The sequence below is a fragment of the Lampetra fluviatilis genome, chromosome 40 (assembly GCF_964198595.1).
Source record: "Lampetra fluviatilis chromosome 40, kcLamFluv1.1, whole genome shotgun sequence".
Classification (NCBI taxonomy): domain Eukaryota; kingdom Metazoa; phylum Chordata; class Hyperoartia; order Petromyzontiformes; family Petromyzontidae; genus Lampetra; species Lampetra fluviatilis.
Window position 1 is genome coordinate 4,882,266 of NC_136314.1, and position 18,631 is coordinate 4,900,896.

The 18,631-nt window shown below is 47.1% G+C and overlaps 1 protein-coding gene and 2 non-coding genes across 3 annotated transcripts; all 3 read right to left on the reverse strand.

The window, feature by feature from the left end:
* Positions 1-5,218: 5,218 nt before the first annotated feature.
* Positions 5,219-5,290, reverse strand: TRNAC-GCA (transfer RNA cysteine (anticodon GCA)). The gene has a single exon. It is a non-coding gene; the product is annotated as a tRNA-Cys (tRNA).
* A 255-nt stretch (positions 5,291-5,545) lies between these two features.
* On the reverse strand, positions 5,546-17,289 carry IQUB (IQ motif and ubiquitin domain containing). The gene is made up of 13 exons (XM_078875169.1): positions 17,114-17,289; positions 16,093-16,837; positions 14,688-14,822; positions 14,228-14,395; positions 13,630-13,805; positions 13,169-13,324; positions 11,203-11,413; positions 10,528-10,703; positions 9,928-10,098; positions 9,595-9,771; positions 9,118-9,366; positions 8,235-8,420; positions 5,546-6,652 (listed from the first exon to the last, which is right to left on the reverse strand). The coding sequence occupies exons 2-13, from the start codon at positions 16,820-16,822 to the stop codon at positions 6,473-6,475; spliced, it is 2,715 nt and encodes a 904-aa protein (XP_078731295.1). The 5' UTR covers positions 16,823-16,837; positions 17,114-17,289; the 3' UTR covers positions 5,546-6,472.
* On the reverse strand, positions 5,681-5,752 carry TRNAC-GCA (transfer RNA cysteine (anticodon GCA)). The gene has a single exon. It is a non-coding gene; the product is annotated as a tRNA-Cys (tRNA).
* Positions 17,290-18,631: the final 1,342 nt, after the last annotated feature.

Here is an 18,631-nt window from a genome sequence, read left to right on the forward strand (position 1 = left end):
AGAATACGACGTTTCGATTGCAACACAAGCAATCATCATCAGGTATAATGAAATAGCGACATAATATCTAACCAGAAAACTATAGACAGACATATTAGCAGACAGATATCACAAGATACATACATAGCGAGAGCAACACAGGTGACAGAGAGGGGTGATCGTCTCTGTGGGGTGGCCTTAAATAGACAGAGGGGGGGCGGAGGCAGAGAGAGGGAGGGGGGTTAGAAAAAATTAGCATATCAATGAGTGGTCCAAAAGAAAACGTGGTGCTGCGAGTACGATGGCACAGCAAGCAAGCCTGAAAATCAGGAGAAAGACACACTAAAATTAAATAACCTAGTAAAATATCGCCCCTCTCTGTCACCTGTGTTGCTCTCGCTATGTATGTATCTTGTGATATCTGTCTGCTAATATGTCTGTCTATAGTTTTCTGGTTAGATATTATGTCGCTATTTCATTATACCTGATGATGATTGCTTGTGTTGCAATCGAAACGTCGTATTCTATTATTTAATTTAATTTATTATTTTATCTTTAGACGTGACTTAACCGAAAGAACCAAATAATAATTCCTGCAGTCACGAAAGTTCTAAAATTAAGATTGAACCACTTCTACGGGGAAGTTTTAAGCTTATCTTTTTTTCTCTCTCTGGCGACTTGTTTTCTCTGCCTGTGTCCTCTTTAGAATGTTCACACTTAAATTCTAACTTAGCAATCTTTGAAATACGTAATCAACCAGGCTATGCGTTAATTGTGTGTTGACCGACCCTCTGTGTTGTATTACATTACATTTCGATATTTTACTAGGTTATTTAATTTTAGTGTGTCTTTCTCCTGATTTTCAGGCTTGCTTGCTGTGCCATCGTACTCGCAGCACCACGTTTTCTTTTGGACCACTCATTGATATGCTAATTTTTTCTAACCCCCCTCCCTCTCTCTGCCTCCGCCCCCCCTCTGTCTATTTAAGGCCACCCCACAGAGACGATCACCCCTCTCTGTCACCTGTGTTGCTCTCGCTATGTATGTATCTTGTGATATCTGTCTGCTAATATGTCTGTCTATAGTTTTCTGGTTAGATATTATGTCGCTATTTCACCAAACAGAATCCTTTTTCAAGGAATCCTGTCACAGTACTTGTGGTGAACATGTAAAAAACAAACACATGCTCTGATAATATATACATTGATTGGTCAACACCAGACAGCTTTCTGCGAATAAAGTTTCAAAGACAATGTATATATTAATTATTAGAGCATGTTTTGTCTGCATGTTTTGCCACAAATACGTGTGGGGTTAATGCAGAGTTGATGCCTTGCAAAAGGTATCTATTTGGCGTTTGAATATCTTAACACCTGTTTTATTGCTAGAAAGGGTAAAACCTATTCTTATTTTTCATAGAGATTGAATAAACATCACAATTGTGTGTCTCGTGTGTGAATACTTGAGGTTGTAAGGGGGTTATATGTTTTGTATTTAGTGAGGGTATTACGCTTGGAGTCAGCTGGCCAGGATTAGGCAAAAACTTGGCCCACATTTCACCCAGGCAGCTGGACAGCACTGCAGACTAAGTGTTTCTAACCGCACATTTAAACTAACAATAACATGTTTTAGTATGCATGTACAAATTACTGGTAATTATATTACCTGCAACACAGTTATGGTTGCAGGATGTGTTATGTGATTTCCTGGTTTGTATATACGTGATTATCATTCATTACGGTTCACATTTTTTCTGCACCTGATTATTATAATGTTTTACAATTTTCAATGTTATTGAAAAGATATGTCATATATTAAAAATGTTGCGAGAGTCTCTTACACATTATTTTTGCAGGATGGTACAAAGGGGAAAAGAGAGTTCGCTATCCCTATAATTTTGGGTCTCCAAGGCGGTTTTACCAAGTTTCCCTGCTATCTTTGCCTTTGGGACAGCAGGGACACCAAGGCGCACTACCACAGGCGGGACTGGCCACAGCGGACCGAGTTCTCTGTGGGGAGGAACAACGTCAAGTGGGAGCCACTGGTGAACCCCACCACTGCACATCAAATTGGGCCTTATGAAACAATTTGTCAGAGCTGTAGATAAGGAGTTGGCAGCCTTCAAGTACCTTCAAGACTTCTTCCCTAAGCTGTCTGAGGCAAAGGTCAAAGCGGGTGTCTTCATCGGACCACAGATAAAGAAGATCCTGGAGTGCAATGAATTCCTCAAGTCCCTCAAAGTCCATATCCTTGATGCTCATCTTGATAAATTCAAGGAGAACATGGGAGCGTACTCGGAGGAGCAATGTGAGCGCTTCCACCAGGATATACTGGACTTTGAACGCCGCTACCAAGGACAGTATAACAAGAACATGATGGGGGACTACATTTGGGGGCTGATTCGTGAAAGTGATTTACAGTATAATCGTAAATCTCGAAAAACTACTCACTTCTAAATCTTTCGTAGTAATTTTTTTATTACTTTAGTATAAATACATGTTAATTTTGATTCATATGTTATTTTTTTCTGACTTGATGTGAACGAAAATACACAAATTCGCCCGTTTTCTTCATTGAAAGAGATACATTTCAAAATATCACTGTCCTGGTGCACAAAAGCAAAGTTTGTGGAAAATATTAGCCATTTTCTGTACTCTTTAGGCATAAGCAATTACGAAATAACACTTACTACACAGGAACTAAAATTGTGTTACATTATGTAATCGGTGGTGCGGGGGGAAGACAACAAACTAAACACAACTTAATTGCAGGCAGACAACTCACCATTACTCAGGCTGTAGAGCATCATGGGAAAAAATTAACCCGTAAAAACAAAGTTTTTCACTATAAATCCTTTATATGCGTGGCGGCTAGAGTCCTCTCGTCCTCTGGCTTGAGATGGCTGCCACCTATGGGTCAGATGATTGCATTGCACCATTAAGCAATTGGTAATTAAATATATTTTTGTCCTAAAAAGTGTAACATTTTGGATTTTTTTTTTCACGAACATTAATTGTCACGCACAACGAGTCTGTGTGGAAAATGTCAGCTCGATTGGATCACGGGAAGTGGGTTAAAAAACGACCGAAAGATTTGCACGGTCGTAAGCAAGCAAGCGAACTTAATATAAAGGATTTAAAAATGGGACAAAATCCAACCTCAGCAGTCCCTCTGACCATAAGTCTGTTCCAACCACCAACCACCACCAGCAGGAGAGAGTATGAATCATTTGTATGATTGTTGGTATAATATGCCTGTTAATCTTTGTTCTTTGTGAATTCTGTTCTGATGTCTTATCCTTCGATAAGTATAACTTGGATATTGTTCTTTGTTGATGCACCACGGATCTTCTTTGCAAACTGGCTAACTGGCTAAACAGGATTTTTCGTGTCACAAATAAACATTGAATTGAAATTCTCTTATATCATGCTAGGTACCTCCATTTAATATTTGCATTATTTTTGCATGGTTCTACGTCTGCTATAAATAAGAGCCATTGCCCCAAACGTCACCTACTACAAATTTATTTTCATTTTTAGTTTTATTTATGGAACGTTTATCAGTTTTGGTGATCAAACATTTATGAAAATCAAACTTTAATTTACAAGAGATGAGGAAGAAGGTAAGAGTGATACCCATCTCAGACAAGCTGAGATCAAACGAAATCGGATGGCTTGAGTGACACGTCTTAGGAAAAAAGGGAACCCGACGAAGGATGAAGAAAGCCGATGAACATGGATTCACTGGGGCGGAGAACGAGAGGCAGGCCCAGACAGAAGTGGCTTCAAGTGGTGAGCCAGGTAGTGAAGGACTGTGGAGTGGATGTACAGATGATGGCTCAGGATAGGAGTGAGTTGAGAAAGAGGAGTAAGAAGGCAGAGCATAAGTGGGAATACTTACAGGAAGGATTAAGTTGATAGCTTTGTCGTGATACGTTTTCTGCTGCCCCCCCCCACCCAATATGTTCCATTCATTGGCTACCACATTCTGATAAGCTCCCCCCCTCTCCTCCCCCTTAACTTGTATTTAAGAACTTGCATCTTGGAATCCCTGCCTCACTTGATACAGCAAATCTGGCTTGGACGGTCCCACCTGATGACGGAGACTTGTGTTGCCTCCGAAACGTCGTGATTTTTTTTTTACCTACGTGACTTTACCGAAAAAACTAAGAGTATTCTACTGTCATGTTCTGCTTGCTTTGGCAATTGTGTTTAACTCCCTATGTAATTAAATGTCTCTCTGGATCTCTATTAGCTCTCTAAATGGTATGTCTGTAATTGCACTGTTTCTGTCATCACAAGCAGACCCAGGTCACTATACCAAAGAGACATATCTCAATCAATGAGCTCTTACTCGGTGAGATAGCCAGTGAGTGGATTACCTTTTGTACGAGTATGGACCTTCGTGTTGCAGTCGTTCTCCACCCAGGCTTAGGAATGTGGAATATCTACCACTGGCTCAGGGTCGTAAGGGCTTCCTTTGTCAAACCAAATTGACCAGCGCATTATATATTCTTTGGGCCTTTCGGTAAAGTCACGTAGATAGGTTTAAAGAAAATAACAAAAGCAAAAAACTACGACGTTTCGATCGCAACACAAGTGGGCGTCTCCTTTTTCCTGAAGACGACCACTTGTGTTGCGATCGAAACGTCGTAGTTTTTTTGTTATTTTCTTTTAACCTATCTACGTGACTTTACCGAAAGACCCAAAGAATATGAATTCCTGCATTCACGAAAGCTTTAAGCCAAGATTCAGCGTATTAGAGTATTGACGAATAACACCCATGGCCGATATGACGTGGGGAGGCATTCATCCGACAGTGGATTGGCAATGGGCTGTAGGGGAAAACATGACTACCGAAAGAACCAAAGAGTATGAAAACAAAGTAGTTTGAAAGAGGAAACATGGAGTGGATTTAAAGGTGTGGAACATGGGGTGGGCAACAAAGCAGGTGGTGTTTTACAGCATCCGGATCCAGGGTCCCTTTGTCAAGATCGATGACCAGGATTACAACACCGGCACAACCACTTGACATCCTTGATGTCGTCATCGGGGCTGCCACTCAACACCATTGTTAAATCATTCAAAGAGACTACAGTGCATATTTTAAAACATCTTAGTCGTACCTAAAAGAAAGATGTTGGTTTAGGAATTGAAAGATTTAAAGTAAAAAAAATACACCGACGTGACACAAGTGGGTTTTTAACAAATGAGAGGTGTTATATTAAAAAAAAGCTTTGAGGGGGCACTCGGATTTGAACCGGGGACCTCTTGATCTGCAGTCAAATGCTCTACCACTGAGCTATACCCCCACAGGTTGCTGTGTGAGCGTAATCGCTTAAGTACATAACGTGCATGTCAAATAAGGTATAATGCCAATGCCTATGAATGCCAATGCACTCATATGGTTCGGCATAAATGATTACATCTCTACACAGTTCACAAAAAATATCTACATACACCCAGATATTTCAGTCACGGATTTACAATTAAATTACTTAATTTGTTCATGCATTGCTGTTTATTTGCTAAATTCACACAACATAGTTTTCACACAAGTCCCTGAAAGCAGCATTTTTTAAACGGATAGTTTTCTACGGTATCTTTATTTAGACTCAAATGACACATCGAATATGTACGATTGAATAAAAAAAATGTTTCCAGTACCCAAAGTGTATAATTCATTTTTAAATAAAAATTCTAGGGGGCACTCGGATTTGAACCGGGGACCTCTTGATCTGCAGTCAAATGCTCTACCACTGAGCTATACCCCCTCACACAGCCTCTTGTACACAACGTTCATTAAGAACGATTACGCGTTTAACTCTCAGTTCCCAGAGCCGTTGGATTGACAGCCATAAAACAGATGTACATGAAAAAAGACTTAGTAGCCACACACCCCAAATACATAATAAGACTTTTGGCTTCAAAGAAGCGTTTTTTTGCCAAAGAGTTGTAAAAAATCAAAGGCACTTTTACATACCCAGATCATGTTTTGTTAAATATATTTAATTGCATTCGGGGCTTAATTTCTCAATATGTTCATGGTTTCTGGGAGACAGGAGTAGGCACATGAGCAATATCCACAACCACACAGCAAGAGGTAATATGGACGTCAATCGTCTAGGCTTACCACCTGATCCACAGACCAAACCTGCGTCAAACCTGCACCTCAGTCAGCCTAGGTCTATGATCAAAACGGTGCAGTAGACTGTGATAAAGTTAAATACAATACCAACTGTTCTCGGTCCAAATCAATTCCTGCCACCCGAACGCAGATGCCAATTCCCGGACCGACGGCAACCCTAGAAATGCTTAATGCGGAAATATTTTCCGGGTCCCCAAACTGGCCTGAGTTAGCTGAAATGAAGCTCTTACTGGACATCCTTAAAACTTCTGGATATGCGTGAAAAGAGCTTCGCAGCTCAACGGATTCTTGCAGGATAAATATGGATTTTGATTCAGAATGCACCCACGTGCGTGCGAGTGCACCCCTATGTGGCATTCCCGGTGGCGGAGGCCGTGGTTGTGCGTGGCCGTAGGATCTTGAGACCCGGCGGCGGTGGGGCCGGAGGAAACTCCAGCTGTTGGGCCATCCCTGGCAGGCGTGAGAAGTAGCCTCGAGCCAGGGCTTGCCGCTGCTCCACTCTCTGCACGAACGCACGCTCGTACGCCTGTTCGGATGCCGCACAAATAGACCCAAGTGCCACCATCGCTTTTCTGACTGTAGTTTTAACGTAGTCGTAACAAAACTTATTTTTGTACACTTTATCCCAATTTTGCTATCCAGGGCTTAATTTGGGTGTCAGGGCAGCGTAGCAGTAACACAGCAAGATGGTCCAGGGTTCGATTCCCGACTTTCTGTCTGGAGTTTGTATGTTCTCCCTCTGTTCTGCATGCATTTCCTCTAGATTCACCAGTTTTCTTTCATAGTAAACAAGTAAACCCGTAAAAACAAAGTTGTTCACTATAAATCCTTTATATGCGTGGCGGCTAGAGTCTTCTCGTCCTCTGGCTTGAGATGGCTGCCACCTATGGGTTAGATGATTGTCTGCCAGTATTAAACAATTGGTAATTAAATATTTAATTTGTTTTCCCTAAACAGTGTAAAATTTTGGAAATTCTTTTTCACGAAAATTAATTGTCACACACAACGAGTCTGTGTGGAAAATGTCAGCTCGATTGGATCACGGGAAGTGGGTTAAAAAAACGAGCGAAAGATTTGCACGGTCCTAAGCAAGCAAGTGAACTTAATATAAAGGATTTAAAAATATATTCGCCTGTGGAGGACGCGGGGATCGATCCCGCGACCTTTGGCATGGGAAGCGAGGGCGCTACCAACTGTACTACTCCGCCACGGCCTGTGGAGGGGTTACGCTCTGGGCTCCTACACTGTGACGTTCAGTCAAAGCCATGAATGAGTTGTATTTGAATACATGTAATATAAATTTTTTTTGCCTAAAAAGTGTAACATTTTAGATTTTTTTTTTCACGAACATTAATTGTCTCGCACAACAAGTCTGTGTGGAAAATGTCAGCTCGATTGGATCACGGGAAGTGGGTTAAAAAACGACCGAAAGATTTGCACGGTCGTAAGCAAGCAAGCAAGCACGCAAGCACGCAAGCAAGCAAACGAACTTAATATAAAGGATTTAAAAAGGAAATGTTCTTGGTATTGGCCAAACATGCCAATGCTGGAAAATTACCTGTAAAGTACTCAATTGGGATTACACATAGCAACAGCGTTCCCTACAACAAAAAACCTTGGCAGGATCCTCCTGAAAATTACTCACGAGGCTCAGTGAAGCTTTCCTAGGTAAACGAGCAGAATGATAATACTAAATGAATAATTGCTCACTCAATATTTTACAGGTTGCTGGTAAACAAGAGTAGTGACACGTGACTGTCAGCCACAGCCATAGTGAGAGGTATCGTGGATGCGTTATACGAGATCGCTGAGCTGGATGGACCCAACTGAAATTAAGCCTCTGGCCCTGATGCTATCAGTGTTCTTTTATGAGATGAAGAATTAATTGATAGCTCTGGCAGAGCAGTGCAGAACCTAGGCTCAAAAATAAAACGTAAAAAAAATCAGCATCATTTTTGTTTATGGTTTAACACAAATTCATTCTCATCCAAATTCATTATCCTATTTGCATGAGCTAGTGATGTGTTCTGTTTGAGCCTCCCAGAAATGCGAAAGCTTTGATGAAAGCCCAGCATATCGATGGGGCTGGGGCACACACGTCTACAGACCTTGTCGATGTCCTCCAGCTGCAGGTGATATTTCGCTTCATCCCGCGTCAGCAGAATGCAGTTCCAGGGAGACCAGGCCTCCCGCTTGTCCCACCGCACCAGCTCCATCTCTGCCAGGCCGGTGAACGCGCTCAGGGCCGACTGTGCCCCCCACACTCTGTCCACGAGGAATTGAAGGTCCTGCTCCTGCAGACGGACAATCCGTGGGCGGCCAGCAACGTGACGCAACACACAAGTTGAAGCATTCTGGTGAAATAGTAGCGGGCTGTAGGGCTGGGGTAATCAATATATTTCAATAATCACATGACCGATTATTATTTGTTTGATTTATTGGATAGGGAGATTTTCCCCGTGCCCAGCCATTCATGCTCTCGACTCCCACCTTCTCAAGATATTGGTACTTTCACCCTCTGCCGATACCAAGGAGCTCTCTAGAGCTCCCTCAAGTGAAAGCCGTTCAACCGGTAGTGGCCTGAGCAAGCAATTGATGGATTACACCTTTACCGCCTAATAACAGACTGCCTCTATTCTCTATCGACACAATAAATATGCCCGCTGTCTCTGAATGGCGTCTTGACTTCCGGTTCCATTTGGGGTTCTTTAACTGGCGGCCCGTGGGCCAGAAGGTTCATGGAGTGATCCACCAAAATATGACCAGTTGAGAGATATGGCTCCCAGAGTCATAAAGAGATAGATTAGTGAGATGACAACACTTACACTGTGTGGCCTGCCAGCACCACACCCAACAATTCAGATCTCTCGCAGAGCATTGCAAATCCCCCCCCCCCCCCCCATATTAGAGAATGGCCCACAGAAGCGCAAATCACAGAGCGAGCAGTGATATCCCTTCACTTGAACCCGGCGTTGCCAGTGGTGGACTTGCCTGGATAAGGAACGGCGCTCGTGACCCGTCGCTGTAGCCCTCCTCGGTGTGGCACAGGCGGCGGAGCATGGCGCGGTACTCGGACATCTCCTCCCGGCGCCGCGCCGCGTTATCCACCTGACAGCAGCGCCGGCAGCGGCCCAGGCCCCGGCTGTCCGACGCCAGCCAGAACTCCGATGCGGGAAGGTGGTCGCAGCAGCCCGAGCAGAAGTAGACATTCTTGCGCAGCTCCGTCGGGTCCTGGGGCACCTACGGATCACGATCATCGTCGTCGTCATCCTCATCAATCATCGGCGAGGATCTATCCACTGCTAGATAAAGGCCTCGTTGCAGTCTTGCAATGCAACGATTCGTCTGGCTCCGTACTCGAGCCGACCTCATAGCTTCATCTCCCACGGTGGACGTCATCTCAACAGCACATGCCAGAAAAAACGAAAAAACTGCACCGGAGAGCTGTCGCGATTTTTCTTGGGTCACCTTGAGCAGCTTGGCCACGGCGGGGTTGAAGGCAGGCGTCTTGATGTACTGCAGGAAGAGCGTGCAGATCCTCTTGCGCAGTCCCTCCAGGTTCGCCTCCTTGACGGAGCGTGTGAGCAGGTCAGTCTCCCGGTCCACCAGCTCCGCTATCTCCCGCGTCAGCTTGCAGTCATTGTCCTGACACGGGGAGGGGAAAGGGCGCGCGTCGACAACGTTTCAACTTTAGGCGACGGTGCACGGCGTGTCGGAGCCTTCGTCCGGCCAGTGATTGATTTACAAATTCAGGTCTATTTAATCGACTTGTATAATCGTCCTTGCTCTGCACGAGAGTACCTTGACCTTGTCCTTTAGGGTGCGCAAGGCATCTAGTCTCTCCTCCTGGCTCAGGCTGGGCATGCTGACGCTGCTGTAGATGTCCTGCAGCTCCTTGGCAAGGAGGCTGGCTGGTGTGTGCATTGCCGTCGTCTTGCCGTCAAACGCTGTCCAGCACTTGGGGCGAGCACTCTGGGCTCACGGGAGCAAGAAACGGAATTGGAAACGGGAGAATCGGTGTTGTCATATTCCGTGATCGAGTAGAGACGTGAATGAGCCGTCGGAGATTTGCATTCTTTTGCAAGTGACACACCGATGGAATTGTGTGCGCAAATAATGATTGCACATCCATATGCGTGGAGTGTTTATATTCATACAAATTCTATCATTTATATAAATAGATTATACATAACTGGTGGGCAGCCCATCCTATGGCCACGTTCGCATGATTCTCGCCCTATCGTCATAAGATATTTACTTGCATAACGGCACTCGTCAGTCATCAACTTTAACCATTTTTTGTCACACTGCTACTGGTAATGCAAAACAAAACAACAAAATGGACACCCCCACTCGTGATACAGATCTTCGCCTGCCCACCCACAGCCAGCAACCGCCCACCTTCTGGAGCAGCTGCCGCACGGCCTTCTCGCGGTTCACTCCGTCCGCGATGAGCTTGTGCCGGCCGATGGACGCGAGCAGTTGTGTCTCCTGCTCCAGCAGCGTGCACAGGGCGGCCTTCCTCTCGTCACCGCTCAGCTCGCCGTCGATCCGCGCCACCTCCTCCTTGCGCCACTCTGTGCGGCGCACCGGGCGGGGACAACCGCTTCGCATCAGAGGACGGCCCGCGGAAGCCGATATTGGAGAGAGACATATCTGACCGTCCCTTCAGGTATCCTCTAGACCACGCAGCCGAGGGGTTACACGTTCAGAGGGGTTATTTATTTACAAATTAAGCGCAGAACCCACGTTTATGTAATGGTTTCAGTGACAGGGTTCAAAACATTAACTCGCTATACTTGAAAACCCACTTTAATCAAAGGCAGTTGCCTGCATTTTTTGCTGTTTAATGTTTTCCGTCAAAGGTTAACAGTAATTATGCATTACCTCTGTCCATCTATCGATATGTCTATCGATATATCTGTCTGTCCATCTGTCAGTAACGAGGGGGGGAGGGCAGACGATAACTCTGATAGAGATTAATCAAACCTTACTAATGTCCAAGCATCAACGTCTCATCACCTATGAGCATTCTGAACCTTCAAGACATGCTGTACCACCAAACTGCGCCCTCACTTTCCACCGCAGCGTAAAGCAGATCAAAGTCCTCTTTGGATCTGGGGTTGACGCGACGCTCGTAGTCTCTGCGTCTCCTCTCCTCCTTCTCTTGGCGCCGCCGCTCCTCCTCCTGCCGCTCCCAATCCAGGCGCAGGGCCCTGGCCTCCCTCAGCTTCTGCACCGCATCCTTGGCAAGCCACCGGCGTAGGTAGCTCTGCAGTACGATTACCTGCGTCGCAAAAGAGAGGCAGAAGTACACACCGGCACTGTTCAATGACAACGTGGTGGTGGTGGCGTTGGTAGTGGCGGTGGAGGTGGTGTTCTGTACTGCTGCATGCCTACTGTGTGCAGGGCTTCATTTCAGTCAGATCTGTCAGGGTCAGCGACCTGTAAAAACATGTATCTTGCACACCACATCCAGTATACTTCTTGATATGGCTGTGGATAATAGGTATGTGCTACTTACAATTTTCCAGATCACTGGTAGACTGGTGTGAGGGGGAAATTAAGCCCTGCCTACACGTGGAGCCTTCATCGCATTTGGTAGAAAAGTAAATGCCAGCGACAGAATGCTGCTATTTGTACTTGTGCACCACTGCCAATGCAGCATCACCAAGTAAGTTATTAATAAGAGCCCTCGTACGAGCTCGAGCTCGAATCCATACGAACTAGTCAATCCAAGTCACTCAACCACTCGTGGCCAAGAGTATTTTTGGTTGTGTGTGAGTGAAGTGAGTGAGGCACGTAGGCGTGTAACCCTGCGTGTGAGTGAATTGGATTTTTGGCGGGTTCAGGCGCTCGTCCGTGGTGTGGCGTGGTGCAGTGCAGCGCGGTGCGGGGTGGCGTGGTGCGATGTGACGTGGCGCGGTGCGGCGTGGTGTGGTGTGGCGTGGTGCGATGTGGCGTGGTGCGGTGTGGCGTGGTGTGATGTGGCGTGGTGCGGTGTGGCGTGGTGCGATGTGGCGTGGTGCGATGCGGCGTGGTGCGGTGCAGCGTGGTGCAGTGCGGCGTGGTGCGGCGTGGTGCGATGTGGCGTGGTGCGATGTGGCGTGGTGCGATGTGGCATGGTGCGATGTGGCGTGGTGCGGTGCGGCGTGGTGCGGTGCGGCGTGGTGCGGTGTGGCGTGGTGCGATGTGGCGTGGTGCGATGTGGCGTGGTGCGATGTGGCATGGTGCGATGCAGCGTGGTGCGGTGCAGCGTGGTGCGGTGCGGCGTGGTGCGGTGCCGCGTGGTGCGGTGCGGCGTGGTGCGATGTGGCGTGGTGGGATGTGGCATGGTGCGATGTGGCGTGGTGCGGTGTGGCGTGGTGCGATGTGGCGTGGTGCGGTGTGGCGTGGTGCGATGTGGCGTGGTGCGATGCGGCGTGGTGCGATGCGGCGTGGTGCGGTGCAGCGTGGTGCGGTGCGGCGTGGTGCAGTGCGGCGTGGTGCGGTGCGGCGTGGTGCGATGCGATGCGGCGTGGTGCGGTGCAGCGTGGTGCGGTGCGGCGTGGTGCGATGTGGCGTGGTGCGATGTGGCATGGTGCGATGTGGCGTGGTGCGGCGTGGTGCGGTGTGGTGCGGTGCGGCGTGGTGCGATGCGGCGTGGTGCGATGTGGCGTGGTGCGGTGCGGCGTGGTGCGATGTGGCGTGGTGCGGTGCGGCGTGGTGCGGTGCGGCGTGGTGCGATGTGGCGTGGTGCGGTGCGGCGTGGTGCTATGTGGCGTGGTGCGATGTGGCGTGGTGCGATGTGGCATGGTGCGATGTGGCGTGGTGCGGTGCGGCGTGGTGCGGTGTGGCGTGGTGCGATGTGGCGTGGTGCGGTTTGGCGTGGTGCGATGTGGCGTGGTGCGGTGCGGCGTGGTGCGATGTGGCGTGGTGCGATGTGGCGTGGTGCGGTGTGGCGTGGTGCGATGTGGCGTGGTGCGGTGTGGCGTGGTGCGATGTGGCGTGGTGCGGTTTGGCGTGGTGCGATGTGGCGTGGTGCGGTGCGGTGCTGACTCACGGCTCTGCGGCGACGCTCGTGGTACTCCTTGGCCGTGACGTAGGGCCGCGGCGCCAGGAGCCGGTCCGTGGTGCTGGTTATGTAGCAGCCGATCTTGGTCATCTGCGTCGCCGTGGTGTTGTGTGTCTGCTGGTAGTGTTGCTTCTCCGACACAGTCTGCCAGACACAATCAAGACAAAGATCCCCCATATAGCATTAACAGATTTTTTGGGGTGAAAGTCCTGTTAACGAGCACCGATGAAGGCCAGAATGGCACACGGGGGGGTGGGTGGATAGCACCACACCCGACCACCTTTGTTTCCCCAGTGGCGATGTTTACAAACCACACCAAGTACTCATTTGAGGCTGAGGCGACCTCGGGGAGGCTCAGGACCAGTTTAGATAATCATCACTGGTATTGGCCGAGAGTGGGGGAACAGAACAGAATTTTGTAAGGCGTCTCTTGCGATGCTCTGGCACACCTGGGTGTTCCGGCAGAATCGCTTTCTTCCAGTGTCAGGCCGTCGTTTGGGCAGTGTTTGAGTGCCGGCGTGGTGGAATTCGGTGCCTGTCAACCGGTGCCTGAAGCCGCCTAGAAACGGGTTTTGCCGCGTCGCCCTCTCGATCTCCACCACGACGTCCTCCAGCGTTCCTGATCCTGGAGGAAATTTGTGTGGCAGTGACACGTGCGTTCAATTGCAAAAGAGTATTAAATTCGTCATATAGGGCATCCATAAAGCTATCACCTATTCCTCATCCTCATCAGCCGTGATCTCCAAGCCAGCAGAAAAGTTTTGTGGGTGTAGGTGGCAGTACAGAAAGTGGGGCAATGGCCCGTCTGCGATTTATAACAAATAAAAACTAAAAATCTATCCTGTACATCGACCTTCAGCTGGATCTCTGTGTTGAACACAATTACATTGAAGATACCTCAGATGTAGGTCTGTGATATCCACTTCTGTAGACCGTTCTCCAACACCACGGGTTGCGCTGCTTTATGAGAGAAGGTCGAAAACACGATCGCTCTGAACCTTTGGCTGCAACGCGTTAATGAACGGCGCCAATGCGGTGAGCACGCACCGGTCTGCACGCGCACTGTGATGACATCGGGCATGCTGTACTCGTGCCGCAACTTGATGGGCCTCAGCGGGTACGTGTCAGGCTCTGTGGAGCACATCTCCAGCTGCACGGTGCCGTGAGGCTTCACCCCCAGCATGCGCAGGCTCTGCGCATTGTCCACGGTGCTTCCTGCGAGTGGGCGCGACAGTAGTATCACCAAGAGCTGTCTGCACACCGTTTGAAGGAAGATGCAACACACTGGGGGATATCGCGTGTGTGTGTGTTAATATATATTGCACATGGACTAGCTGTCAAAAGTCACCCTCAACTGAGGTTTGATGTCCATGACAGAGTATTATTATATTTGTCCGACCATCGCCTTCTGTCGTGGAGAGTCCGATTCAAATACTCACATTAATGGTAATGGCCAAGCAGCCCAATGGTGGACCCTCGTGATGAAAATCTTGAAAGGAAGACCAACCTTCAAAGGAGATGAGTATAACTTGGCTGGGCACCTTCATCTCTGTCGCGAAATGTTCCTTGAGGCTGCCGGCGGTCTGGCTTAAGGCTGTCGCCATCGTCATAACTTGACCCCCTGGCGTCAGCAATATTTTTACTGTGGATCGAGAGAGAGCATTGTTACCTTGACACCGAGGATAATGCATTTCACTTTGCACTCAATATAGTTTAATTCTGGTTTTGGGAATTAAAACAATAAATGCACGTGACTGTCATGCGACGAACACTAATATCAGTGGCAAAGTGAGTGGGATGGCAGCAGTCCTGTGATATCTAACATAAAGGGTTGCACTGCTCTGCAAAAGATCTAAATTAATACTTCCACCTCATGACCTGACACTGTAAAGCACAAATATTGGAAAAAGGCATGAAATATTGGTGACCAAGCTGCCGCTATTAAACTCACTACACTTGAGAACCCAGTTTAAACAGAGGTAGCTGACAGCCAGCTTCAAATCCAAGCAGTGCTAGCTAGCCCAGTGCTTTGACCTCTTAAGCCACCCAGCCACATGATAACAAAAAAATTAACCCGTAAAAACAAAGTTTTTCACTATAAATCCTTTATATGCGTGGCGGCTAGAGTCCTCTCGTCCTCTGGCTTGAGATGCCTGCCACCTATGGGTCAGATGATTGCATTGCACCATTAAGCAATTGGTAATTAAATATAATATTTCTGTCCTAAAAAGTGTAAAATTTTGGAAAAAAAGTTTTTCACGAACATTAATTGTCACGCACAGCGAGTCTGTGTGGAAAATGTCAGCTCGATTGGATCACGGGAAGTGGGTTAAAAAACGACCGAAAGATTTGCACGGTCGTAAGCAAGCAAGCAAGCGAACTTAATATAAAGGATTAAATAAGTATAACCCGTAAAAACAAAGTTTTTCACTATAAATCCTTTATATGCGTGGCAGCGAACTTAATATAAAGGATTTAAAAATATATCCGCCTGTGGAGGACGCGGGGATCGATCCCACGACCTTTGGCATGGGAAGCGAGGGCGCTACCAACTGCGCTACTCCGCCACGGCCTGTGGAGGGGTTACGCTCTGGGCTCTTATACTGTGACGTTCAGCCAAAGCGATGAATGAGTTCTATTTGAATATATGTAAAATATTTTTTTTGCCTAAAAAGTGTACAATTTTGGGAATTTTTTTTCACGAACATTAATTGTCTGGCACAACGAGTCTGTGTGGAAAATGTCAGCTCGATTGGATCACGGGAAGTGGGTTAAAAAACGAGCGAAAGATTTGCACGGTCCTAAGCAAGCAAGCAAGCACGCAAGCAAGCAAGCACGCAAGCAAGCAAGCACGCAAGCAAGCAAGCAAGCGAACTTAATATAAAGGATTTAAAAATACGTGAGACTTGAACCTGTTGCCGTGGCATCTTCCTGCTCAGGGGAAGATGGCACGAGCTCCACTGATCCAGACACTCCATCCGACTCCTCGCTGAGTTCTTCCACCTCTGACCGCCCCGCCACGGAGCCACCTTTCTCCTGCGTCGGATATTTCTCATTCGACGACGCACCCTGCTCACGCTCCTCATCCACAGCCTGCCTCTGATCGTCATCGCCACCTGAAGCGTACTGCACTTGCACCGAGATGTCCATGTGCGCTGAGACTTCAGCTGGAGCGGGATTTTCCACAGACACCGCAAACGCGATGTCACTCGCCTGACGGTTAGCATCGTCGTCCTCCACGACGTCGCCTTCGGTTTGCTCCGCAGGATTTATTTTTGTGTCACCTCCTTCCTCAGTATCTGACCGATCCTCCTCCGCGGAGTCTGGGTAGAGCTCGGTATCGCGTGTTTCTGCTGGAAGCAAGCCCGGTGTTTCTGCAGGATCCACGTTCTGGGTGTTGTTCGGGTCCTCCACGTGCTCTGTCTCTGCAGGGGACACGTTGTGTGTGTCTGCAGGATCGACATCGTGGGTTGTGGCAGCTTCCGTGGTTGCTTGTCGAGGACTTGGTGGTGGTTCGTCGTCTTCTAGGTCCCGAGTTGTTGGCACTGGGTCGGCGTCCACTTCACTGTCAACTTCACAGTCGCGTTGTCGTCTGCCCTGAGCCGATCGGTCTGGGGTGGTCTGTGTTTCTCGATGATCCATCACACTTCTGCACTTCTGTAAACAATGGATCATAGCTGCTGTTATACATCGACATAATGGTTACCATGAATATTGTACACCTTAACGGGTTTTAAATAACCAGTCACTCAATCAGTGTTGACCCTTCGGTGAACGCAGTCACACCTGTGGCGGATTCTATACACACGCGTCTTATGAAGTTATAATATAAGTTATTATATAAATTAGAATATAAGTTATAATATAAGTTATAATGTAAACAACGCGCCCGGCCGCGTTGTCGTGTGAACGTTGTTTGTTGAATCCACGCACCTTTGGGTCGCAGAATCGCCTCTTTTAAAAATACACAAATTAAACAACCCCCGCGCGCGACGATTGAGGCGTGAGTTAATTTAATCAATTAAAAACAACAAAAACAATAAACTTTAAACTAAAATTAATCCGTAATCGACGTTTCCGATCGCCACCCTCCCTCGGCCCGGCCTAGGTGAGCGTCCTCCGGCTCCATGGCAACGCGGGTCACGTGCGGGTCACGTGATCTCAGACGCGGCTTTCCCATTGGCGGACGAGGAGGCGGTCACCACGTGGGGCTGTTGTTGATGTTGCGCCGTTGCCGTGGCGACCGCTGTTGTTTACACGCGGATTTTAATAATTACTAAAATTAATATTCTTGGTAGAAAAAATTAATATATACGTAGAAGGGAAATCATAAAATAATACAAATATGTTTTATATATAGCTACATAAATAGCTACATATCTCCCGTGTGGCCTTTCCTGGTGAAATAAAACATAGTTTTAGTTAATTTTAGTATTTTGATTTAAAACTTTCGTGACTGCAGGGATTCATATTCTTGGTTCTTTCGGTAAAGCCACGTAGTCACGTAGAAGGGAAGTAATAAAATAATTCAAATATGTTTTAAATATGTTTTATTTCGATTTAAAGCTTTCGTGACTGCAGGGATTCATCTTCTTGGTTATTTCGGTAAAGTCACGTAGAAGGGAAGTAATAAAATAATAAAAATAAAGCATAATAACGTCGTGAGAATTATTTTATTATGTTTTATTTTTATTATTTTATTACTTCCCTTCTACGTGACTTTACCGAAAGAACCAAGAAGATGAATATGTTTTATATTTGTATTATTTTATTATTTCCCTTCTCCGTGACTTTACCGAAAGAACCAAGAATATGAATCCCTGCAGTCACGAAAGTTTTAAATCAAAATACTAAAAGGAACTAAAACTATGTTTTATTTCACCAGGAAAGGCCACACGGGAGATATGTAGCTATTTTTTTCTGAAGCGACCTGGCTATCGCAAATGATAGCTCAACGACGTGGCTTATCACGTGGAAATGTATAGCAGCCAAATACTCTAAAACTCTACAACTCGTGATGTTCATTCTAAATGTGGAGGGGGAAAAGCCGAGGACCCGGGGGGAAATCCACGCGACCACGGGCCGAGAGAGAAAGAGACACGCAAAGTTTAAATATACAGCAGGCGACAGGGTCGAGGATCGAACCTGCGACCTCCTGTATACCAGGCGAGGCAGTCAACATCTCACAGCCACCGTGCGTTGCCTTCCCCTGATCTGTCTCTCCACATAACGTAGAGGGTTGCGTTGCTCATTCTCCATGACACGAATGATTACCCAGCGAACAAGCGAACGTTGGCAAAATCTACCTAAATGTTTCATCCGGAGATACAAATACAGTAAAGGGAGACAACTTAACCACCTTATTTCTCTATTCTACCATGTGAGTCATCTGACTTCTTTTATAACCTTGAGTCCATTAAGATTCACTACGTTAGAGTAACTTTGAATCAT